A 26,719-nucleotide genomic window follows, 5' to 3' on the forward strand; every position below is an offset into this window, starting at 1 on the left:
GAGGATGCCAATTATCATTGACCACATCTCTGGTACCCAAAACAATGGCGATATTTTAACTATAGAGACAAACATGGAGTTCATTCTTGGGGGGGGGGGGGGGGGGGGGGGAATATCTAACACACTAACCAAACCTAATCTAACACACTAACAAAAAATTGGACATCATACAAAATATTTCCCCTTTTGCAAAGGGTGGTTGGGAAGGCAATTACAGTGTACTGAAATGGATCTAATTAGTGCACCTCGTTACAGTCATAAATGAAAATGTAGAAATCAAACTATTTTATACTTTAAAAAAACAAAACACTTACAAGGATAGTACAAATTACTTTAAAATAAGCCATGCTTAAAATTAGTTGGTTTCTCAAATTGTTTATAGTGTATTTAGTTTCTTACTAAATAAAGCTAGAAATAAGATCTTAAACTAGAAATTCATCATAGCATGATTTTTAGAAGAGACCTTTATGTCTCAATTTAAAAAATTCTTACTAGACTCAATGATAAGTTTTCACTTTACAAAAGAATAAGAAGATAAATGTTGCTGTTTCAATTGAGATTAAAACATTAATTTTAACAATCTGCCAACTTTACCCCCTTTGCTACATCTTCTTTTGCATGATTTCCAAATATTTCTTTTTTAAAAATCCATTGATTTAAAGATGTTGTCAGCTATTCTAAGGTTTAAATCTATCTATTTTTATACCAAGATCTAATTTCTTCTATAGATCTATATCTTGTTTTCCTTAAGGAAAAATGAGGAGGGAAAATATTTATATCACTGGAGGAATGATAGCCATTAGCATTTTCTTTCAGAAATCGGACACATTATTTATTAAAAGTCAATACAAATTCTGTCATTGATCTTGAACAAGTTACTACTGGAGTCTCTGTTCATTTGTAAGAAATTAATACAGAATCAGTGAAACAAAGCACTACCTTGCTCAGAATGGGCCTAAATATCTCCTGAAAAAGTAAAAAAAACCCTGATAAAAACACAATGAAACTTCTCCAGTTTAATATAAAGTTCCCAGATTGCCCTAGCTTATGATGCATAGCATTTATTGTTGTTTTATATACAGTGTTTTAATGAAAAGACAGTATTACTTAATTCAGTTCTAATTTACTGATATCTAACAAGTAACCTCTAGGGGAAAAAAAGATACATATATAACTTCTCACAACACAGGTCACTGAAACATGAAAGTTCAGAGCAGTGTAAGCTGAAAAGTACGTAAGAAGGAGCATCAGCTCTTTTAGAGCTGAAATCAGGAAGCCATACCGGTTTGCAACCAGTACAAATGAAAAGTTTCAGATCCAGTTTTTCAGGTCAGGAAATTTACCAATTTTAGTACATATTTGTTTATATGCTGATTTTACTTCTCACAAGTAATGCTTCTTTGTTCATTTTAGTTCAATATGCCTGAGACGACATTTAAAACCTCTCAGACTGCTACAAAAGCGTTATTTACCCATATTGCGCTTAGGTTTCAAGTGCTGAGAATTAAACTACCATAAAAATCTGCTTTCTTTTTATATATATTCTTAGTCAGCACAAGGATTCAGTGAAGGATGAGAGTCAAATGTGCTTTATTTAGATTTCTAAACCTTTCTTTTGCAAGAGAATTTAGACAATATAGGGGGGAATATATTGGGGAGCAAAGGGGGGGAAAAGGGGAGGCAGTTTTGATATAATTCTTATTCTTTGTGATCAATTCAATTTTAAAAACAGAGCAGAATTAAAATTCAACTTATTCTTCAAGGGTTTTTTTAGTATTTTACTAATTAAACACCTTCTGCTCAACTGAATTATATAACTCAACTTTAACAACAATATATGAGGAGGTTGGGTAAATAGAACGGGTTAAAAAAACCCATAAACCTATGCTTTGTATTTTTTCAGAAACTCATCTGCTATTCTGGGGACAAAAATAAACTTTCCTTTTCAAAAATAGCCTTCAAGAGCCAACGTAGCAAGTGAGTGAAGTACAAGAATGCAAACGATTTCAGCTTGTCAACAGATGAAATTTAAGTGAAAAAACCCATCCCCCAGAACAGGGTTCTCAAGGCTACGGTGACAAGGCTTACAGCACACCTCTCGCTGAGGCAGGATTATAGGAATGCTTCCAAAAGCCAGATTACAAGGGAAATAAGGAAGTTTATACAGGGCATTAGGGAATTTGCACTTCATTTTAAATGTAAGTGATACCTCTTAGAGAATGTCACATCCCTCCACCCCTTGATAAGGAAGGATCAAAGTCCAACTACTCGTCTGCTCTCCAGTCTCAGTGTTCAAGAAGAAAATGGAAGTTTGTTAGAAGAGTGAGGAGACAGCAATGAGGGGTAGTTTGCAAAGACTGAAGCTCATGTTGTTGTAGAGAAACCTTCAAGGCACAAGGCAAAGCATGACTCAGCCATAACCAAATGCAGCAAGATCTGCCTAATGCACTAATTCAGATGCCAAAACTATTCATATTAAAAATGTTGCCTTCAGAAATATTTCAGGGGAAGATGTGACAGTGTCTTCTAAGGAAGGTCTGCAGCCATGTTTCCAAACAGGAATGGAAAACAAGGGAGACATGGAAGACATTGGATAGGCCTTTAAAAACACTGGATGAAAACAAAGGGGAGGAAAGGGGTAAAATGCACTTTGTTCATTGTTAGAGAGTTAATTTATGCAAAAAAGAACCCTACTGCCAGCATCGGTTAACTATAATTAGAACTACATGTTAGAAATTAATCCAACACATATAACCCACCTTCATAATGCCGTGTCCTTATCATTTCTAGGGTATTTAAGCACTTAATTTCTTAAGAGTTCTTTTAAAATTTCTAATACAGTGACAGCAAATACAAAAAGCCCCTACATTTGTATTTCCTCATACAGCTGGATGCCTAAATAAATATGTTGTCTTCCAGTCCAGAGACAGACATATGCAGCTGGTCAGATAGTGAAGCTCAGTTTCACCCTAGAGGAAGGATTAATGGATCTGATAAACTCATTCTCTAGGAAGGAAAAAAGCTGCTTCCAGACTATCAGTGAATTCACAGTTGGATGATATAAGGTAGCACTGGCTGTTATTGGCTGCTAAATTACTTAGCTGTATTAGTTGCCACACATGGGATGCCACAACAGTGAAAATTGAGATGGGTGGGATGAAGAACAAGCATAATTACTTGAGCATCAGGACTTCATCAGGCTGCAGAGTGAGTCACCACCACCACAACATTATATAGGAGTACAAATTCTGTGCGCTCATCACTATTAAGGAAGCAAGACATCAGAATTATTTGTTCTTACAAACAGTTATTAGAAGATTTAGGATTTAATAGTAAGCAAACCTGCAGACTAAAATGACCATCACAATTAAAATAGTGCTTTTTGCATATGATTGCATGTCAAAGAATTTTGTCCTTTGGAAATTACAGTATGAAGGTCAAAAGTATAAGGTCTTCAAAGCAAGAGGGTATTTTCTTTACTTGGCTCTTTAGTGGCATAAAATTTCCCAGTGTAAACTTGTTCCCAGATGCAAGCAGCTGCTACACATGGATTTGTCCAGGAAACACATGGTTAGAAATATACACTCCTAATTTTAGTGAAGATTAATATTTTAAGGCCATCCTGAGTGAAATCAGAACACAAATGTTAAAACTGGCTTCTGTTCAGGCATATACAACATGACAAGCAGTCGCTTACTCTAGGACTGCAGAGGAAACTTTTAAGACCATGCATATTTCAGTGTTTGCTTTCCTGATACTTTGCAAAATTCTAGTTGTATGGCTTACCTCAAATACTGGAGGGTGGGCAAGGGAATGCTAACTCTTATCTGTTATCCACAACTTTCAATCTAGATTAAACCAAATTAGTAACCAGGAACTTCAGATGAGCATGGAGCCAGGAAATAAGAAGAAATGAAGACAGATTCCACTTACAATTAACTCTTGAATAAGTGAAACAGAAAGTATCCTCTTGACGCCATTTTCCGTAATTACTCCAAGCCAATTAAGTGCACCCCAGTACCACAGATAACTCTGTCCTCCATGCCAATAGCTTACAAAGGCAAAAGTGAGGGCTGTGGAAAAGAGTGTTCCCAGCAGACTGGACTGAGATCCTCCCATCGGAACATAAATGTATCTGTAGGTGAAATGACAGATAAGCAACATCATTAGAGATTTCACAGTAATCTCAGAAAAACATCCACTACAGAACAAATTTTTTATTTTGTGGCATAAAAAAGAGTCTGAATAATTACCTGACGTTCTCTATTTACAGAGCTTGCCCTAGTTTCTGAAAAGCTGTACACTACTTCATGAAGTATGTGCATGTACCATTTGGCAAGATGATAATTTTGCGGTCATGGGAACTCTGCATTAGGCAAATATACAGCATAAACTATATTCTCAAAATTGCTAAAGTCAAATATTCAGGTTTTTTTAAACTGCAGTAGTTGTAAGTCAACTTATATACACAGAAATTACATGTAATCTTCATGTGAATTTAAATTGTAAGACTCTTAAAAAAATTTAAAACATTATATAAAGTCATACATAGTCATAACCCATAGAATGTTTTCCATTTGTCAAAATGTAGACACATGCAAACATGTTTTATTTTTAAAAGCTTATAATTTCTTTCTTTTTAAATCTTTCATTAAAAGTTACATGAGCTGAAAATATTCCCTATCTGGTTCTTGTATTATACTCTCAGGATCATGTCTGCCTAACGACCTTCAGAGCACACGTACCAAAAAACTCCCCAAAGCCTTTATGAAGGACCCTGCATGCAATGATATTCCGTATTTAAACTGAATCCAGGAGTCAGAACCTTAGTCTTTAATTGATGCTTATAAGTGTCCAGAAAGCAGTGCTTGTTCAGTAAAAATACCAGAAGCAATGGGATTCTGAAAACTGACACTGTTTTCTGGGTCACTTCACTTCCTTCCTGCCTAGAGAGTTACATCCACTCCTGGCATTTTCCAAGTCAGGCATGGCCACTGGGCAGCCTTTATCTGAAAAAGGCACCTATTTCTGTCAACACTTTGAAGAAGCTCATCAGGCAACAGAGTCACCATCCAGTTCCTGGGTACCAGTGAGGAGAAGTGGTATATGAGAACTGCCGGTGACAGTTCTCCTCAGCTGTCATTCCTTCGACACGACGCACTGTACTCATATTTGAGACCATTCCTACTTGCTAAGGTAATTCATGGAAATTTTTTGCAGTGAAATTTTTCTCTCTGGTGATCAGTTTTTACATTCAGAGATAAATACTAGCTTAAAGATTTTAAAGGGAAATTAACATAACGCTTTATTCCTAATCTTAGGAAGTACGAGAACACGGTAACGGGGTAAAATAAACTGATGAAAGTAATTAAAAGGTAAACAGAAAAGTCGTTAAAAAAAACAACCTTCAAATGCTCCAAATTCTCTCTAAGCATAACATCAATACACCTTTTTACTTCAACCTGCTACAGGAAACATCTCATTACATTTGTAGTAACCTTCAGTATAAGTGTGCTTTTTACTAAGCATATGAAAATAAACAGAAATTAAGATCAACAGTTTTTATTTACTTTTTTTTTTTCCCTTCTCTCTCCCCTTTCTATGTTTTTCTTGGGTCTAGTCTTTTCTCCTCACATATATAAAGAAACAGCGTGGCAATAATAGATACTTGCAATTGCAATCAATTAGTCTAATAGCAGAGAAGTACATCTTGGCAGTCTGTAACCTGGGGGATCCCCTGCAGGGCTCTGGCACAGAGGGTGAGGAGAGCAGAGCCACAGACCCCACTGCTTCGGAAAAATTCCTTCTACGCAAAGGACTACAGAAATGAAAGACCAAAGCAGATCATCCCTTCTTAGGACATACTTTCCCAACACCCTCCCTCTCCCTTTTTAAAGGCTGATTGCTTTATTTTTTAGGCAGGGCCCATTGTCATTACCAGTTTCCCTCGCAGGCTGGCTAGAGGAGGGCTGGCAGCCCGGCTCTGCAGCCGACAAACCGCAATGCTGAGAGCAGCACCTCCATGCCCCTGTCAGCACGGCAGTACCTTGTTTTGCAAGGCTTCACCCAGAGGAGCCTGAAACCGGATACTGCCGGCCCCGCCACTCTCAGCAATGCTCACTCTGTCGTACATTTACTGAAACAGCATTTAAAAGTAACCCAGACACCATCAGAGACATATCTCCCTGATGAGACCTTACTCTAAGCCCTAAGGAAACATTTCTGCTGACCTTATAGGGTCCTGGGTTAAATCCACGGCACAAAAGGTAGCTTTTACTGCAGAAGTAGCTCTGGGTTTCCATACAGTCCCTTTCCCTGCACTGAGACAGACCTGTTGTATAGGCATCAGCCATCTTGTCAGCACAGGCAGCCTCTATGGGCACCCGCATTGCCAGGAATCGCCCAGCAGCACCAGCTTGTTCATTTGCAATCGCAGCTCAGTTTAGTTTGGCCTGAATGGCTTTCAGATTACTGTGCAGAGAAAAACAGGCTATTTTCTGATTTTTAGTGTTTAACAACAGCAGCTAGATAATTGAGCAGCAATAACTCATAATTCTGATGAATGTTCGGGGCCAGTGAAGTTTTAGCTCCTAGTGAGGCCCATGGCAATTGTGCAACTGAAAATGGACTTGTGTTATCTTTGTGAAGACCTACCTGAAGAAGGACAGAAACCAAAAGGAGTCACGTAATCTTTAGTAACCCTTCTACCTTCCCCTCCAGTACTGTGGAGAGTCTGCCTCCTTGCCCAGAGGAGAAATGCAAAGCAAAAAGCAACACTTCTTTCCTTCCCTGCTAGCTACCATAAGAAAATGGAAAGAAGGCTGGCTGCCATTTTTTGTCACAAGGGCACTAACTGCCCTTAGACTGCATGGTCTTGCCTTCCCTTGTCAGGGCGTTCCTGCTGGCAATTTTAAAGTAAGTATAAAGGACTGATGGATGTCGAGTCATTTCTCTCAAACAGTGTGAAGAGCAATTCTGTATGTTCCTGTGCTTTTTTATGCAGAAAAATTCGTGAAAAATCCATTATTACATTACAGACACACCAGGAAAAAAAGAAATATTTGCTACCTCATCATCCATGTGCACATCATATCCACGTGCATACACTCTTAAATTGGCAGGCCTGCGTACAAGCAATAGGCAAACTCAGCATGCAGCCAGGGGCAGATCCTGGCTCCATGCCAGGCACTTTGTCCTCTCTGATATAACCAAAATTGTCTTGCAAAAGAACCACCGCAAGAGCCCTCATCACTGCAAAAATGCATTTTGCTTATTTTTGAGCATCGTGGTAGTTTAGAATCTAATTTCTCAATACTTTCCCTGTGTATTTACACAGAAGAGTACTCATTTGATTACAGAAAGCTACATTTACACTGAAGTGTGAGGGAGAATAAACCAGTGAATAGTATTATTAAGCCAGACGATAGAAAAAACATATTACTTCTGTATTATCATTTACAACACAAACACACACTTCATAACTAACGATTTGTTGTGGTTTAACCCTGGCCAACAGCTAAGCCCCACACAGCCTCTCTCTCACTCCCCCCAGCAGTATGGGGAAGGAAAGGAGCCTCTTCCAGTACATTAGAGAAGTTGTTCTGTCCTCCAGTTCACTAACAAAATCCATGAGGAGGGAAGGAGGGAGGCAGGGAGAGAGAGAGATTAAGGGGAAATGGCTACTACAATTTGATGTTTTACATATCTGCATGCTTCCCAACTTTTTTCCTTCTTACCAATACTACCGTTTACCTGCAATCTATCCTACAGGCCCTCTGTACTGCGATTAGAAACTCAGGGTTTACACAGACGGAGAGCTTGCTGTACAGCATGCTGATCTGCTGCACCATATGCAGAATAGCATTACATAAATATCTCCTTTTAAGCTTCCATGCAGCTTTTAAGACTATTCCCATCTCTAATCACAGAAAATCCACAAAGAAGCTCAAAACCCCCAGTTCAGGGACTATTAGCACATAAAAGTAATCATGGGTCCTCATGGCAGACTAACACAACTCAAAGGAACACCCTCGTAGCAGAATTTCTTAACAGCTCATAAGCAGATTACACATTTACCGTAGATGTGCAAGGAAGGCGGACTTAGCTGAAAAACGTAGTGCCAATGTGCAACAACTTCATCTTAATTCACATACTCACAGAAAAAGAAAACTCAACAGTTATTTGGTGTCAGTGAGCCAGACAGATAAATGAAGGAAAGCAACAAAGTATTTTGCAAAAAGAAAAGGATGTTAAGGCAAGTAGATTTGAGGACAGTAATTGGTCATGTCCCTCCAGGTTATTTTAGAGGGATGGGTAATACTGGTCCCCCTTAAGATCCATGAAAATTACAGCCAGGAAGATTAGACCTGTGGAAGATGCTTAGTATCAAAAAATGCAGGCTCGGTGAGTATTTAAAAATAAAACATCAACTTAGGGGATCAAACATCAATCCCTGCCAAAACTTCAAAGTTGAAATTTGAAGGTGAAAGAACAGAGAAGATTTCTAGGCAGGCTGTCAAAGACGAGCTTGTGAATGCCACAGGCCAGGCTTTGCCAACCATTCCTAGACTGGCTAGACCTCTCTTAATGACAACAAGGAAAAGCACTTCATTTTGTCAGAAGAAAAAGTTGTGCATATTAGATGGAGAGAAGAGAAGGGGGAAGAGAACTCCATGTAGATTAAATATCCCAAAACATCCGCGGGGGCATTTGAGGTACATAAATACAAATAAATATTGAGAGAATATTATATAGTAAAAATTATTTGAACACACACCTGACATGACTAAACATACATTCTTAGCCTTCCCCTCCCAAGGCAAAGATGCTGTGTATGTGTCTTCTGAACAACCAAGTGCCTTACTTTTAGTCCCACTTACAGTAGCTTAAATCAGCTTATCTACAGCCAGCAAGCTGTTCCATTTACACAACTTATCTTAATTTTAACTCACTAAGTGAACATTAGAGAATTGGATAAAATATGTAAATGCTACCATTTAAATCCCTAAAGTAATGCAAACACAAACATAATAGCTGAGGTATTTAAAAGTGACATTTGCTTACAGAGAATAACTTTTAAATCCAATACCCATTTTGTTAGTTTTCCTGAAGCAATAATCTACAGAACAATCATATGAGTTCTGACAATCATTCCCTTGGAAAACACGTTGTTTCTTTTCTTTTAATGGCATCTATGTTACAAAGTTTTTATTCTGATAAATTTAGAAAACCACGAAGAAGAGCACTTGCAACCAGTTAAGAATCACTCTGAAGGCTTTTACTCCTTGAGGCCTCAATACACTGCTCTTACTTCCACATGCATGTAATTTTAAACATACTTAAATCTTGAAGTCAGTGCATGTAAAGCACCTGTTTAAATGCTGTTCTGTCCAGGGGCTTTCTTCAACATGTGCTTAAATTTCTTCTTGAAGTAAGGCCATACAGCAGGATGCATGCTATCCATGATTTTTCTTCCCCTCTCCTTAGCTATTGGCCTTGAAATGTCTTATCCAGAAACAGATGAAATGTAAATTTTAAAAAAAATGTTAATTTCCTTGTAATGGCAAATATCTTGTAAATACATTTATGAGATTTTTGTGGTTTATTTCAGGGAATATTTCACATTCAATATTCCAATACCTCTCTAAATTTCAAAGCATTCAGGAGTTAACCATACTGTTTTGAGTTGGACTGTTACATAGCTAACACAGTAAAAGTTTAAAAAGCAATAATAAAGTCTTCCATCTTATAGGCCGACAACAAAAATCGCTTGAGGTTCTGTACAGTGATGGTGGCCATTTGTGGAGATGTATACAAAGTTTCATCTGGGTAGCATTATGCCTGGAGAATTTGACATTTTAAGTCAATAAAAAGTTCTTCATCATTAGTTACGAAATCAATGCTCAACGTGAGCCTGAAAAATTTTGAGGATAAACTTAAACAGCCAAGTTACCACGCATTCTGCTTCTAAGTTATCCCAAGGATTGTTACCACAAAAGAGATTTGATTGTAATGAAAAGTGTGGCAGGATATAGGGTGAGAACTAGAGGGGAATTCCCTCTAGAACTAGGGTTGGGTTTCCTTAATTTATTTATTTTTAATCCCGAGTTTTCTTTTTGTGGCCTTAGATCATTGGTTTCAAACTTCTTTTCTACTGCATAATGAAAGGATTTCAGACCCAGTTCTGTAAATTCTTACTTCTGGGCGAGCTCTTACAATTCCTGTTATGTCAGTTCAAGCTATCACTGACTTGGATGGAGCTACACAGAGTGGATAAGCACACCTGTAAGTCTTTGCAAGACTGGGTCCTACATGAATAAATCTGTTTTAAATCACAGAAACATCTGTAAACAAGACTTTGAAGGCTAAGCCCCACATATTTGCACCTGAAATAAAAAAAAAAAAAAATAACCAGAGGTATTTGGAATACCATTTGGCAAAATTTCCATTAGGAGACGTAAGCCTTGTTCTTACTGTGAAACTCAATTTTTTTACACGGTCTAATAATTTTGCTGGGCTGTTGGCAAAGTTTTTAAAGCTCCGTAAGATTCTCTCACCTCACCAGCCTAATGCAATGTTTAGAGAGATCTTGACAAATGCAGACCCTTTGAAATATTTAAGCTAATGCTGGCTCCAGGCAAGCCTTGTTAAATTACCACAAAAATATTTAATGAGAAATTAAGTCCATTTGGGTTACAAAGCATTAATGAGAATATTCATATGCAAGAACACTCGGCTTTACAAATATGACCTGAATTTTGGTTCACTTTCCAGTTGTTAGCATGTTTCCCAGCAAAGACTGAGTATGCAGTTTCCTACTAAAAAAGCCTGAAAAGTGTTTAATGTTTTTTTCTTCCTTTGCATTCAACACATAAAAAGATCTGAGTCAAGTCCATATGTCAAAGGGCAGATAATTGGGGAATACTGAACAAATCATTCTGGATTCACTCTTCCAAGGAAGCTCACGTTTTCAAAGAGATTCTTTTATTTCAAATGAAATTTTAATCTAAATCATAATACGTCCTTCTAATAGAAAAAGTTTCATTACTGGTGGACCGCTGTGTTTAGTTTTCTCACAGCCACATCTAGGAAAGAAAGAAACCCTGCCTGCTTGCAGTCAAACGCAAAACTACCAGTCAACTACCTTTGATTGCAATGGAAATAGAAGAGGTTCCAGATGACCAAAGCACCAAAAGACTGGTTAAATCACTAAGTCCAAACCAGGGCCCCAACCTTTTTGCTGACGGTAGGAGCCTGTATGTTATTGCCAAAACAGCCTAGACTTAAGTGCCCACAGCTCAGCTACTGGGCAGGAGGGAGCTGTGTCCCCAGCTGGCTCACGGAGCCAGGAAGCAGGCACCACCTCCCAGGTAGAGTTTACAGAGCTCCCTGAAGCTGTTCTGAACTTAACTCCCCTCAGGGGCCCAATTCATTCCTGATACTCACAATACAGCTACCATGTGCTGATAATATCCAAGCTCAGCACGAAGCACAGCAATCAGGCTATCCTTTTTTGAAAACCTGGCTGGAGGAGGGATCTATTAATAGCACTGTCACTCTTTGCTTATAAAATGGTAGAGGTGGGGCTCTTTGCCAAGGAGACCGACATATCTTGTCTCCCAGAGGAGTGCTCCAGCTGTCTGTTACCAGGCTGCCACCAGGCAGAAAAGAAAATGAGATTCAGAGAGTGAATATGCAAGAAAAAACAAGTCTGTGGCTAGAGCATTACCAAGAGAGAAACAGAGATCCCAGTCCTGCTTTCTGCACCAGGAATTGCTCACTGTGCCCTAAAGAATCATTAGACAAAACACACAAGCAACACCATGAACAAAAGAATTAGGTTTTTTTCCTCATTTTCTTTACTTCTCCCAACTCTGACACTGGAGGTCCCAGCTCAAAATTCAGAGTTCTGCAAATCTGCACCAGAGGCTGGCTGAATAGGCATAATTTTCCCACACAAATAAACCCTCTGCAGCAAATCTCTTCCCTTGCCATCTCCCCTCTCACTGTAAGTTTGCATTCACAACAGCATGTTTTATAGTAGTTTTCAACTACAGCTAAAGCAGCAGAGACCAACTCTTCCTGTGTGTCTGTACATATCGAACTATCTGTGGTTCAGTTAGTGAAAAACCATTAAGTATGTGTCATTTGTTGCTTTGACCATGCCAGGAATGAAGGACTACATTTCCCTGCCCTGCCCCCGAAAGCCGCTTTAAATTCCATAGGTGTAAACACAAGCTATTTAGCCATCCTGCTAATCTTAGTACGCCAGGTACATCAGGCAAGATGCAGATCCATCCACATCTGTGGATTCAGATGTTTAAAATACACTCATCACTGTCTACTTAACAGCTACCTTTTCCAGCATGCCTCTGCCAAAGGAGTGCATGAAATGTTAGTTGCTACAATAGAACCTGTATTATTTTCCTTATTAAAATATTTTTGCTTAGAGACAAGGTGATACAGTTAAACAGCCCTCTGCAATTTGCTAGGTAGCAGAAAAGATTGTTTAATCTTCACAGATCCTTTTGTGCAGAGCTTGATGATTCTTTTGCATTTATATATCACTTTGTACAGATGCATGTGAAAGGGCTTTGTTGGTATCCACAGACCACGCAGCAGTTTCACCAAACCATGAAATATCTTTGCCTCACTGGGCTGTATAATTCTATAGACAAGCAGAAATCAAGGCGTCAGAAGACTTTCACTTGGTACATCAGAAATAAAAATTTTGTGACACCAGAATAATGTTCAAGATCCAAAGTTCCAAAGTCAGTGAATACTCTGTAAGCATTACAACCTTCAGATTATAAACCAATGTCAACAAAATGTACTTCAAATGCACCGCTGAAACAAAGTGAAGGCATGTAATTAATGAAAACTAGAAATAAAGAAGAGACATTGCTTAAGTGTTGCAGGAAACTTGATGAATATCAATGTATCTGCTTAAATATTGAGTAGCATTACATATTCCTCCAAGTTGCATGTGCACAAAGTTTGAAGAGTTAGACTTCTGCCATTATTCCAAGCTGAGTAATTCACTCACCTCTCATGAGTTCACATTTCTTAGAATATACTGTCTGCAGTTCTGGGAAAGACTATTTATAAAATACAGCCAAGTCATTGAGATGTCTAGGCAAAGCTGAGGTGACTTAAGATTATACAGCACCTTCCACACTAGAGGACTTCTATACACTTTCCAGCCTGTGTCAAAAAACCTTCAAACACCAGTAGAGTTAAATCCTCTCTGACAGAGTACAATCCCTATTTATCAGCCCAAATTGACATTGCCTAATTGTTATATAAGTGAGAATGAATATCAAATTTAATTAAGCAGAGTGAAGCAAAATATTTACTTTTCTTGAAGCAGCACCCTTAAATAATGATGATCTCATTTTTTTCTCATTTGTAAAGAAAGCATAGACACACTCTAACACCAGTCAGGAACATGGTTCAATCCAGATAAAAACTTAAGCGGGAAATGTCAGTTCCTGTGAAGTCAGCAGCAATGGGGGACCAGAGCTAAACAAACCAATAAGTTCTAAACACACAGCAACAAAATGTCCCAACACAAAGGTAATACTTGAGTAAGAAATTCTGTAGCTACAGCCAGAAATTTAAATATATGTGTAAGGAGGGGAAGAAATGGTGTGGGGGGGAAGCTGCATGCTCAAGGAAAAAGGAACGGTAAAAGCTTGTCAGGAAAAAAAAAGATAGGGTATCACAGAAAAGTAAGTAGAAAATGTACCATAAATCTTCTTAGCCTCCTACAACACTTAGCTGTATACCTGCCCAGTTGTCTAAGGGTAGCCTGTTTGTTAGAAAGAGAGAACAAATAATGATTGGTAAAAGAATGACTTCTCTGCATTGATCTTCACAAAAAGCCCCAAGACAATCAATCAACAAAACTGGTTTTAACTGGGAAGTACAAATGTAGGCCAGAAAAGGTAGAAAACAGGTTAAAGACCATTAAGACTGTCAGCAGCATTCCAGTTGGTGTGCCTTCATGAACTTCTCTGAAAGGTATTCAAGGAAGCATCTGGTTGACACATTGGATCACCAGTGATTGTTTCTCCTGTTTTCTGCTTCTTGAGATTTCAACAGACTGTGAAAAGCAAACAAACTCCTTTTCTTTCCTCAAAAGTGGGGGGAACCAAGCAGGAGCAAGAAAACCCCACACAGCTTAGGAACTGCTTAACAAATTCCTGGTGGTGCTTGGGAAGAGACTATGAAACAGCAGCTTGCACTCACGCCATCCTTAGTACTTGAGACTAACCAGCTGAGAAATAGCACATAGCTTCTAAGAGTTAAACAGAAACACCACCACCAAATTGGCATGTTTTCCCTGAAAAACCTCAACTAAAACCAAGTTAAAGTCTAAACAGGAATCTAAAGAACGTCATGGTAGCATAGCTACGGTTTAGCTTTGAAAGTTGAGAAGGAAGGATGCAGGAGGATGGCATTTACATGGCTACTAGGCATCCATCAGCTCCTGGCTGAAACCAAAAGCTAAAGAGGCAATGAAAAGGAACCTGAATTTCAGGTGCACCCTCACCAGTGATTTGACTGTTTGCCCTGAAGTAGCCTAGAAATGCTCACTCAGGTTAAGGAGGAGTCTCCCATTCTCCCCCAGCTTTTACCTAAAACTCACGATTCTCAATTATGAGCTCATACAGTGGCAGAGCATAGCCATATGGACAGAATTCTTGCATACCAAAAAGTCAAATACAATTGTCTGGGGTCAAGTGCGTTGGCGATGTCCTGGAACATCCTCTGTTTACATTGCAAATGTTTTGTTTAACAGCACCACTGCAGAGATTGATAATGATGATCCATCTCTACAGTACTGTTTACTGACATTCAGTGAGAATTAATGTGAAGTTGAGTGGCCATAAAATGATACATTCTCATTTATACTTGCTCACCCATTTGATTATTAGTGATGCTAGCCTTCTTCATTTGTGTTTCTCAACTTTTTCTATAAACTAAAGTGCCCTCAGTACCACAACAGCAGCCCACTCCATCCCTTCTTCATGACCATCTGGCAAGTCTATGATTTCCTCAGTCTCCATTCTACTCTGTACACTTTAACACTGTCGAAAAGAAATTAAATAATGTGATAGTTCAGAGCAGATTCACTAGCATAGAGACAGTAACAGGCTGAAACTGCTGGCTAAAACACATGAAAGATGATTAATGGCTACAAACACTTCACCAGATACCCAAATCATTAGTTCATATTGCTAGGTTATTCCTAAGACAAAGGGAAAATGCAAGTGTTCTGTTGATGCATATGCACCAATTACCAAGGTGAGCACTGGATTTTTTGGGACAGCGATAACTAAGATCAGTTTATTTGCTCCTAAGAGAAAAGGCCAGACCAAGTTGGTGAGGGGCGTTGAGCACAAGTCTTATGAGGAGCGGCTGAGGGATCTGGGGTTGTTCAGTCTAGAAAAGAGGAGGCTGAGGGGAGACCTTATCGCTCTCTACAACTACCTGAAGGGGGGTTGTAGTGAGGTGGGTGTTGGTCTCTTCTGTCAGGTGGCTGGAGATAGGACAAGAGGAAATGGCCTCAAGTTGAGGCAAGGGAGATTTAGGTTAGATATTAGGAAAAATTTTTTTACTGAGAGGGTTGTCAGGCATTGGAACAGGCTGCCCAGGGAAGTGGTTGAGTCACCATCCCTGGAGGTATTCAAAAAGCGAGTGGACAGGGTACTCCAGGGCATGGTTTAGGGGGCATGGTTAATGGTTGGACTTGATGATCTTGAAGGTCTTTTCCAACCGAAATGATTCTATGATTCTATATTTTCTTTTATTGCCAGCAAGATTGTTTTCATCAGTTTCAGATGGATAGGGATCTGGGTTCTGTGATTGTTTTCATTGCCAACTACCTTTTGCACCAAGCCTCCTCTGCTCTACCCCTAAAATTAGCCAAATCAAGCCTTTCCGATATTTGAGGACTGAAGAATCAGAAAGATTTCTTGACCATAGTTACAGAGATGATGCTACAACTCATTGCTATTTCAAGAGAAAAAAATTATTGAATAACTGTGCATTTATATTTCTTTTTCAGCATGTATTCACACAAATGCTTCACCTGGATGCTTGCATGTTTTGTGGGGTTTGTGGATGCAGGGATGGGGTTCATTAAGCAAGGCATACATTTAGCAGAGCAGCAAGACAAAAATAAATTCTTTCACCACTAACATAGTCTAGAGATTGGATTTAGCAGAGTGACCTTGACAGATTTTCTTCCAATTTGAATGTTATTTCAGTTTGTTCAATTTCTGGAGTATACGCATTAAAGGATTTCCATTTTAATGTTAAAAACAATGTTACCTACATTAAAAATTCTTTATTACAAAAACCTGATACTACATGCAAGATACAATGATTTTCTTGTCTTATATGCTGGGCAGAATAGCTGCACATAATTATGACCTGGCTGTCCAGTTTTAATCTAAGCATTCCTGTATGAGAACTCTTACTATGCTTCCATGATCTATTGATATTTTTACTTGCATATTGATTGAGAAGTAATTATCTCCATAAAGTGGAGAAACCATCAAGAAAATATAGTGCAAACTAAACTGCAGTCCTTAACATCAAGCCTGCCAGTTAAATCTTTTTCTGAGCACATGCACAGTACTAACGTTGCAGCTAAGCTGTGAGGTATCAGTGTTAAGATCAAATTTTATTTAAAGAACAAACATACAAACACTTGTCTCTATATCTTAGACTCTTTTCTGTGCCTTTATGGTATAAGCTAAGCCTATGACACAGCCTCCTGATGTAATTCCTCTTGGACAGCTGTTGTTCCCTCACTCCCTCATCACCTCTCCTCTGAGCCAGGAAGCACAAACTGCTGGAGCTACTCCTGAGATCCCAATAGGTAATGGCTTTTCTGCTCCTGCCTGGCATGATGAGAAAGCAGTAAGGTTGGAAGTCAAAGGATCCGATCACAGACTCATTTAAGCAAGCTCCAACATCCCTTTAAAGCTATAGGGGACAGCATAAAGCCAACTGTAACGGTGTTAAAACCTTTAAAGCATCCACTACTGGCAGAAGGTTAAGGATTTTAGGCAGGGCTGCTGCCATTCAGAACAGGAGGTGATTTTTAGTTCCTATTGTGACAAGAACAGAGTGGACAGAAGTGAGCACAGGCAAAATTTAAATTGTAAATGGAGTTTTAGACCCAATTCTAGTTCTGAAATATACATTTCTTAACAATAGCCCCTGTGATCAACAGGATCTTTGCACAGGATATTTTTCTTAGCTAGCTGTATCTGTGCAAGAAAAACCTGGTCTTAGTTATCATACACCATTTTTTAACCTGGTTAACAGAGTTCAATATTAAATATCAGTACATTCTGTGAAGGAAGCCTAGCTGTGATTCCTATGGCTCTTGGTTTGCTGAGTAGATAGAGTTTAAATCAATAGCAAGGACATTCTTCTCCATCTTCCACTTTCAGCCACATTTCCTATGCTTTTTCACTTTCTAAAGGAGAATAGCAATAAAAAAAGCCACCATGCTTTTCCATTTTAACTCAGAATTTTTGAAAGGTAAGGTTATCAAGAAAATACCTTTATGACCAATCTTTGGTTTTGTGAACAAAACATGTATCAAATACTTTTTGTATTCTTCAAAGACAAAGGAAGTACAGGCTGAGTCCACCATTCAAGAAAGAGAGAGAAAAGGAAAACAAAAGTACCAACCACTGGTGCTTGACAAGCTGTAACACCACGCAGACCACTGCAGGAAAGAGCCTGGTTGGCAGTATGACACAAGTACACTGATTATTTTATGTTAGGCTGCTGGAAAAGAGGCAAAGAAGTCTTACACCGTGCAGGCTTGATTCCTGCCTCTTGAGGTTTTTTGCCCTGGGTGCAAAGAAGATAAAGAAATGGACTGCATCACCCGTTTACTGTGTAATCTGTTAACAACACCTGATCCACTCCAGCCCTGTTCTAGTCAAAATTGAAGTGCAATACTAAAAATCAACACTTCAGCATTATTTCAGTACCAATTCTAGTCTAGTCATTTTGATGCAGTAATTAAGAAAGTGTTCTCTTTCCATGTTCCTTATAGCAAGAAATAAAGCAGCAAAGAACCTTTTTCTGAATCCAAGTATCTTGTCTTTTCTGTACATAATCCTGCAAGGATCAATGATACCACACAGCTGTGTCAGTCTGAGGAAGATTGGCTGCAGATAGCATCCAACATCAGGCAGCAGCCTGTACAGAGTGCTTCGCATGTAAGACAAGCCTGTCCTGTCCATGTTTCAGAATTTTCTAGATGATAATGCTACTTATATTTAACATTTTGCCAGTTCAGACAAAATCATTATAGTACAAATACTGTTCTGCTGTTACTGTCTCTGAAAGCCATTATGTGAATGAACAAGACAAGGCAAGAGATGTAAGTACATAGCGATGGCATATTTAAACTCTGCTGATCCCATGTTAGGCATAGACCTGTCTTGCTTAATTGGGACAGTATGTACATACTTAACATCAGGCATGTACTTAAACAACATGTAGAACCCAAACCCTTTAAAGTGATCCAAAAAGCTTTTGATTTATATATTCACTCGCTTTTCAAATTAGTAGTAACTAACACTGACCACTTTTCCTGTTTCTTACAGGCTCCTGGACTACACACAGTATTTTTTCCAACATTTTCCATGCTGCAAATTTGTCTCTTAGTTACTATGCCTAGAGGATTCTCTCAAAAACCGAACCCCCTTAGGATTACCAGTCCAAATATAAAGAACACACACTGATCCAACACCTAGTGCAGAGTATTCAACTCTCCCATCTCTGCTTCCTGAAAGGGCCACAAACTAGGCCAATATCGTGACTTGTACAGTGAAGCTCTATCATCCTCAACACAATATCCAGCGTTCCTGGCTCAACGCTTACCATCTCTCATGCTTTGGCAGGAAATCAGCAAGCCCTGGGTGGGATTTTACAATGCTATCCTGGTTTCATTTCTGAGGAAGACTTAATAGCTTACTGCCAGGTAATGCTGTACTGGGCTTATTAGAGCACTAAGGAGCACGGTCTGTACCCCCACAGCTATCATTCAGCTAACTCAGTGTGGATTTTTGCATGCACAGGTGAGAGAGAAAAAGAAGGCCAAGGGAAAAGAAGAGAATGTTTTACAGACAGCACTTGCCCAGTCCACAGGTAGGCATGAATCAGTATCTCTCATTTATGTTTGCTGCTGGCAAGAAATGACCAAGTATGCAAAATATTCAAGCTGTCAAACATGACCGTGAGCTGTATTACAGTAAGAAAATAATTGCTTGACATTTTGTAGTGGATTGACCCTGGCTGGATGCCAGGTGCCCACCAAAGCCGCTCTATCACTCCCCCTTCTCAGCTGGACAGGGGGGAGAAAATATAACAAAAGGCTTGTAGGTCAAGATAAGGACAGTTTAATAAAGTGAAAGCAAAGGTCGTGCGCAAAAGCAAAGAAAAACAAATGATATTATTCTCTACTTCCCATCAGCAGGCGATGTCTAGCCACTTCCTGGGAAGCAGGGCTTCAGTATGCGTAGTGGTTGCTCCTGAAGACAAAAATGCCCCCCCTCCGTCTCCCTTTACTTAGCTTTTATATCTGAGCTGACGTCATATAGTATGGAATATCTGTTTGGTTAGTTTAGGTGAGCTGTCCTGGTTATGTCCCCTCCCGAGATCTTGCCCTGCCCCAGCCTGCCATTGGGGGGGGGGGGGGGGGGGGGGGCAAAAATGTTGGAGAGACAGCCTTGATGCTGTGCCAGCACTGCTCAGCAGTAGCCAAAACACTGGTGTGTTATCAACACCTTTCTAGCTACTGATGCAGAGCACAGTGCTATGAGGGCTGCTATGGGGAGTATTAACTCCATCTCAGCCAGACCCAATACACATTTTCACCTTCAAATTCTAGGCTTTCTTAAGTTGTTACGATTCAGACATTAACAACAGATAAAACATGACCAAACAGACTCCCAAAACCATTTTACATAGACCCAAAGTTTTAACCCCTGCTACACTGCATTGGCATCAGCTTCATCTAATAGCCAAGTGATTTAACACATATGCTTCAAAGCAAACACAGATAAGGATCTAGCTAACTGTGTTGGCACTATTTGCAAGCACCCTACTTCTTGTTTTCATAAGCAGGTTTGCAGAAGCAGAGGAAAGATCATGAAAAGAAATCTATGTAGAAATGAACTGCAAGAAGGGAACAAAACCACCATGCTTTTTGTTCCTTTTCAGCATCTTTTTCTTCCTATGCAACTAAAATACAAGACTCAATTTATGAAAATTAAAAGCAGAGCTGAAGAAGGAATGAGAGACAGAAATTAAGCGTATCTTAGAAATTTGCCATTTGACTGATAATGATGGAAATGGTTTTACTGCCCAGATGCTAATCATGTTTTCAAATTATATCATAATTATTCAAATGCAAGTGACCTTGCCATGTGTCTTAGGAACTGCTTGTACACTACAAAGAACAGATTTTTAGACTGTTTGCAAGCTGAAATTTGATTATGCTGAAACATTGCATACCAAGGAATAATGTGTTCTGACTTAGTGAGAATGAGCTGACTGGAAGCAAGGTGAGACACTAATTAAAATCTGTGCAGCACCTGGAAATTATCAAGTGGTTTAAGTATAAAGTGTTGTTGTTATTAATGTACAAATATGTATCTCTTCATGGCTGAAAGAACATATAGAAAGAACACAGCTAGTAGTCCTTTATTCTCTAGACCCTTCAGCTTGCTTATGAATTCTGTACTGATGTGTCTGATGTTAAAGATTGTTTTTAATAAGTTTATCATGACTTTTCTAAAAAGATACTCTTTCCTTCTGTGTACTTGGGAAGGGAGAGTTGCTTTCAAGGTAGGTAAAATATCATGTTGCAATCACTTAAAATTCATAGGAAAATACCTTTAAAATAGACAATCTGATCTAATACGGTTCAGCTGGTCCATATTCTCTCAGTAGGGTTCAGTAACACTTCCCATACTTTGTCTGCATGAAATACATACATGGAAAGCCATATCAAGTCAGATAAAGAGGTAAACAAAAGAAGATTTGTCATAACTATAATGGTTAAAAATGCAGATTCCATTCTTTCTACTTATTCCACTCGGACAAGAAAGTTACATTGAATGTCATCTTAACGTACTGTTTATCCTCTGCATGTCATGTGTGATCCAGGATAGTATATCTATTCAAAACGATATTAAAAAGATTTCTTGGTTGTTCCAAAGTTATTTTCAGGCACTGGTAAGTGTTCTGTATTTTATTTGAAACAGTCTGTGCTTGTCAAATCACATTTTTGCTTGTTCTATAAAAATGCTTATCCTATCCGCATCACTACATCATCTGAAAGCATTCTGGTACTATATTAAAAACAAAACAAAACCCACCATATTCTGTGGTTTATTCACTCACCACAGAGGGAAAAACATTTGTGCAATACAGCTGTCATAGCAGTATGGCATGGAGGGAGACAGTGCATACATTTTTCAAAGTGCATCTGAAAATGAAGTAAGTAAGGTTTGAGAACCCTGCTCTGCCTATGGACTAAAAGGTGATACCATGGCTCTTAGTTTGGGTAGGTGCTCACTACAAAATCATAGGCTGTATTACCGGACAGAATAAACTCCTGAAAAGATTATCTTTAACCTGCATGTAGGAGGACTCATTACCCTTGAGGATTAGGGTTACTGACCCTGATCTGCCTTCTAGATCTTCACAATGAAATCTTTTGGGTGTCTGAGCCCCACAGGGCCCAAATCTTGAGCTTCATTAGTACTTCATAGGGCAGAAGTATAGAGAATGCAGATTAGCTTTCCTGTGTTAGTAGTGGCCCACGGTAGTGAAAAAACCCCACATTATTCAGTGCCAACTGGACCATTCAATGTACATCATCGCACCGTGGCTCTCTATCTAGGAACAACAGAAGTTTCTCAGCAACAAAAGTTATAGAGACAGAGCACTCTCTGAACATAACAATACCGTTTCAGGGGCATACTACATTGTGCTGCTAAGATAGCTAAGCTAGAGACTATCTGCACAGTACAAAAAGCAATTAGTGAGAAAAAAAAACCAACACCAAACTATACAAAAATCAAGCAGTGTTGCCCTAGAATCCAGTTCCAAATCCTGTCCTGTCCTCCCCTGACACTTGAGTTGTATGTGCTAGTACTCAACTGCACCAAAGGAGGAAATTGCTTATTATATTACCCATTATACTTCTGTAACTATGTAAGAAAATAGGGATGCCATCTATAGATATGAAACCTTGCATAATGACAGCCTACAAACATACTATGTCACCAGAGAAAAAAAACCAAAAAGATGACAAGGAGGCTGTAAACAACCTAAATCAATCCATTGCAGGGATTATAAGAACCATCTTCAAAGTCACCCTTCCAGGGGTAAAACCAATTGTTAATAATTTGTAACTGGGTCTAAAACACTTACCCTGGAGGCAGGAAAACACGTGAAACACCTTCCGCTGACAAAGTGAGCCGAGCTTGCCCCCATTATCCCACCCAAACAAGCCACTGCACTGAGTAAAGTGAACAACCTGTACAAACCATATGGAGCCTAGTTTACATTTTCAGTGTTTCCATATGCACTGGATGTATATATATTACTCAACACAGATAGTTTTAGAGAAACCTTGAATTGTTCCGTCAGGATACAGGAACACTTCCCATAGGACATCATGGAAACGCAGGGAGGTAACAAATGCTTCCAGGACAGCTGCAATGCCATGTATGCTGTCCATCAGTGCTATGTCTGCTTCAGCTACCTACACAGGAGTTAAGGAGACCGACTTCTGGAAAGTAAGAAAACAGACTGGGAAGAATGCAGGGTAGGGCTGATTGACAGGAAGCAGACACTGTAATTAGCTAGAATTACTGGTCATGATGCTACTGTTGATTTTTTTTTTTATTATTATTATCATCAAGAACTATTTTGAGACAGTGGCTAGATAAGGGCACCACAGCACTAAGGCTAGCTGAAGCAGCAAAAACAAAAGTTTAGAGTGGTAGAAATGATAAAGGCTAGAAAAAACCCAGCTGACTAAGAATGAGAAAAAGAGAAAGGCAAAGATAACACAAATAGATGTTTTAAAGAGACAAAGTAAACTTACCCATAACCCTCAAAATTCCAAACCCTTAAATACACCTAACAGAAAAGGTTATGTCAAAGAATTAAAATTGTTTTAAGAGACAGAGAGAGCATGGCTACCAGAAGAACACAAGCTACAAAAACAACTTAAAGAGAGATTGCACTGCAACAGAAAAGTCAGCTCAGGTACAAAGATACAAAAATGTAATTTTCAGCAATTTTCAGTAATTTTCATGAGCAGTTTTCATTTTTTAGGCAAAAAGCCTCGAAACCTGTGAGAAATCTCAGGAAAAATTTGGGATTGACAGCAAGGAGGTATAAGATGATAATGTTTGGCTGTCTAGAATTCTCTATCAGGTATCATCTAAACATGGTGTAATGCTATTTTTTTCCCCCACAATCAAAACCTTCATCTTCTACAGATCTATTCATTAGATGTACACACTACAAACGAGATGTTAGAAAATTTTAGTGTTGTACCAGAAAAATATGATTGGGACAAAATGTTATGTAACTAGTAAGTGGCTAAGTGAAAATAGCCTACTTATTTCAACATTAAGAATTTCAGATATTAATTTTATATAAACACATCAAAAAGTAGGATATTGAATCTACAGTTCCTAAACCCAGGGTAAGGTACTTAACAGGTATCTCCAGTTACAGTGTACATATGCAGTTTTTTGGAAAAGTCTAAGAAAGGGAAGGATAATTATAAAAAAACGTATGCCACATTTACATACATGCTTCACAACACAGTCACATTTAAAACGTCCTTCACCTTAAAGATAGATATCTTTCATCACAGTCTTTGATATATACCATAAAAACTTCAAGGGCCAAGCCAGAGCAATCTGAGCTTGAATTCAGTGTAATTACCTAGGGAGCAGGCAAAGATCACATTACCGATTTCTTCACCTTTTCTCACAGTGGTTGCTGCATTGTAGTGATTGAACTTCCCTTTTTGTGCAAGTTGCTGGGCAAACAAGGAGAGGGTCCACCAACAACCAAAGGAAAACTGGTCATTGGAGGACTTCCCAGATAGTTTAAGACAAACAGCTGTAAAGGAAGTGAAAGACAATGAAAGTTTCACCCTCAGCTTCAGTTATGTATACAGTTCGTAGCAAAAGTAAGTGGTATGAACACTAAGTTAAAGTAACACAGGCTAATGCAGTAATCTGCTTAGAAGCTACCTTCTTTAGGATACAATGAGAGATTTTAAATTACTAGTGTTACAAGTAATTAATGGATTGAGATCCTAAAACTAAAAATAACCAAGTAATACAAGACCTGGCTGTAGAAAAATTCCTAAATCAACTTATGAATCCTACACAATTCTTTTGGAGAATTCTGGCTCAAAACAAGGGTTTAGGGAGGAGACACACAAGATGGTCTAAAGAGCCATCATAATACATAGGATGAATTAAGCAGCAGGAGGATGGACGAACAGAATTTAACAGCCAGACTGCTGAAAAATGGACACCAGAGCCAAGTGTTCCTGACACAAAACTGTCCTGTGGCACCTATTTGAGATGAGGATTCACAGCCAAAAAGATGGTTTAGATTCAGATGCAAACTCATGGCCTTCGGTGTGTTGTGTTAGAAAAAAGAACATCTATAAGCAACTAAGTAAAGCAGATATTGCATCTATAGGTAACATATTACGGAGTACTTTTACCTTCACACACAGACACCCATTACTACAATATTCAGTAGGCCCATCAGTTTGGGTAATATGTAAATAATGCATCCAGGAACACAGACAGGGAAGACTCAGCACACAGTGCTTATCCACTGTTTTTATAAGATAAAAGCAACACATTTCTCTCAATATAGTACTTTACTGGCCAGCCTGTATGATTTACCAGGATTGCAGAATCCAGACGTTAGCAGAATACTGAAGCAAAATATATGAACACCATTCTTAGAGAGTGGTTTTTTTCATCTTCGAGGACCAGGAAAATAGATGGTCCTGCTGTAACAGCAAATGGTGCAAAGATGCTGGACATCAGCTGAGGAGAATACTCTTACCTAAAATGATCAATAGGAACCTATTTCAGAGCAGCTCTTGAGTAACTCAGAAAGAGACTTTCTGGAGACCTTTTCCAAGCAAAGAAGGTTTTCCTTTCCCAGATCAGAAAGGCAGGATTGGAAGATTCATTCATTTGTGCCTTTATTTAAATAATTGAGAGTCTGTTAACTAAAGTGGTTGTGGCAGTCTCCTGCCCAGGCTGAAAGACAGGGCGATAAGCCTAACATAGCTAATTACAGCAGCAACCATCCCAAATCCTCTCAGAATCTGTTTCATAGAAATATCACTTTTCTGTGAAATAATTACCTCTTACATGCCAAATCCTATTCCTGACATGCATATTTTAATGCTCTGACATTTTAATGCCATCTGCTGCCAAGAAGCCCAGCCTGCCACGCTGTCAGAACTCAATCCCTGCACCATCTTCCTACTCCCCATCATTCCACTCTTCCCCTGAATCAGAGGAATTGTTTCTCCAATGCCCAGTGTTATGATTTACCCTTTGGCAGCATGGGTAGGAGACACTACCAAAAGCAAATGACAGCAATTTTCAGCCTATTTGTACATTTTGTGGCTACAGTTTCTGTAAAGTGAAGAGGAATCAAAGCCCATTGCTCTTGGAAGCACCAACTGCCTTTAGATCATGTGTTCTGGGGCATTTGTGTATGTAATAGAAATAACGAACAGTCCCGTTTCCTCTTCCTATGGCAATGGAGGAAAAAACTTCCTCTAGTGTCATTTACCTCAAATCAGTGAAGGGACAGGTATGATGAAATTATAAAGTACCTTCAGTCAGATAGGATTAGCTAAGGCTTTTATCTTCACTTTCCAATATCTTAAACATTGGCAATGCTACCTTGCACACAAAAAAAGCAAAGAGAAACAGCCACATACACCACAAAGTTGTCGTGGACAACTTGCATAGTAGGAACAGATTTTATCCCCCCCCCCCCCCCCCCCCTCTGATTTAGGAAGTCTAAACAGCGTGGCTTTACATTTCAGATTAAATCAATAACGCACTAATAGTATTTAGGGAAGAGTTACAGTCACCAAATAATATTTTCCCCTATGTTCAGGCATTTTAGCAGAACTGGGACTGTGCGCTGTACACTGAGCATGTACAAGTAAATGTTCAGGAACAAGAAGAAACAATACTTATGTCCTTATGTGTAGTAAACAGTGATTTTAAAACCAGTGGACTCAATCCTGATTCCAGTTATGTCAGTTGTGAGATAGGAGTGCTTCTACAAAGAAGAGGGACTACAAATAATCATTAATCCTGAAGTCATTGAAAATACAGGAACATTTTCCAACACAACTATATTGCCAGTACTAAATATAAGACAACAAGTAAAACTGTGCTACTTTCCTGTATTTGTTCTCCCTTATTGTTCCCCCATTATGTATTCCATACTTACTTTTCTAGGTCTAGTGATTGACAACATGTATTATCCATTCCTATCAGGACTGGAAGATCATTGGCACTGCCATGTCAGTGCTCCCCTCCTTGCAGGCTGCCACTACTAACTTTTCTGACCTGAGATTTCTCAC

At 38.9% G+C, this 26,719-nt stretch overlaps 1 protein-coding gene across 1 annotated transcript in view; it reads right to left on the reverse strand.

Moving 5' to 3' along the window:
• Positions 1-26,719, reverse strand: part of HHAT (hedgehog acyltransferase) — a 113,141-nt gene that overhangs the window by 24,763 nt on the left and 61,659 nt on the right. Inside the window, exon 9 of the mRNA XM_052806640.1 lies at positions 3,934-4,135. Within this exon, the coding sequence (XP_052662600.1) occupies positions 3,934-4,135 (202 nt within the window). The remainder of the gene's footprint in view (positions 1-3,933; positions 4,136-26,719) is intronic.

Source organism: Harpia harpyja, chromosome 13, assembly GCF_026419915.1.
Source record: "Harpia harpyja isolate bHarHar1 chromosome 13, bHarHar1 primary haplotype, whole genome shotgun sequence".
Lineage (NCBI taxonomy): Eukaryota > Metazoa > Chordata > Aves > Accipitriformes > Accipitridae > Harpia > Harpia harpyja.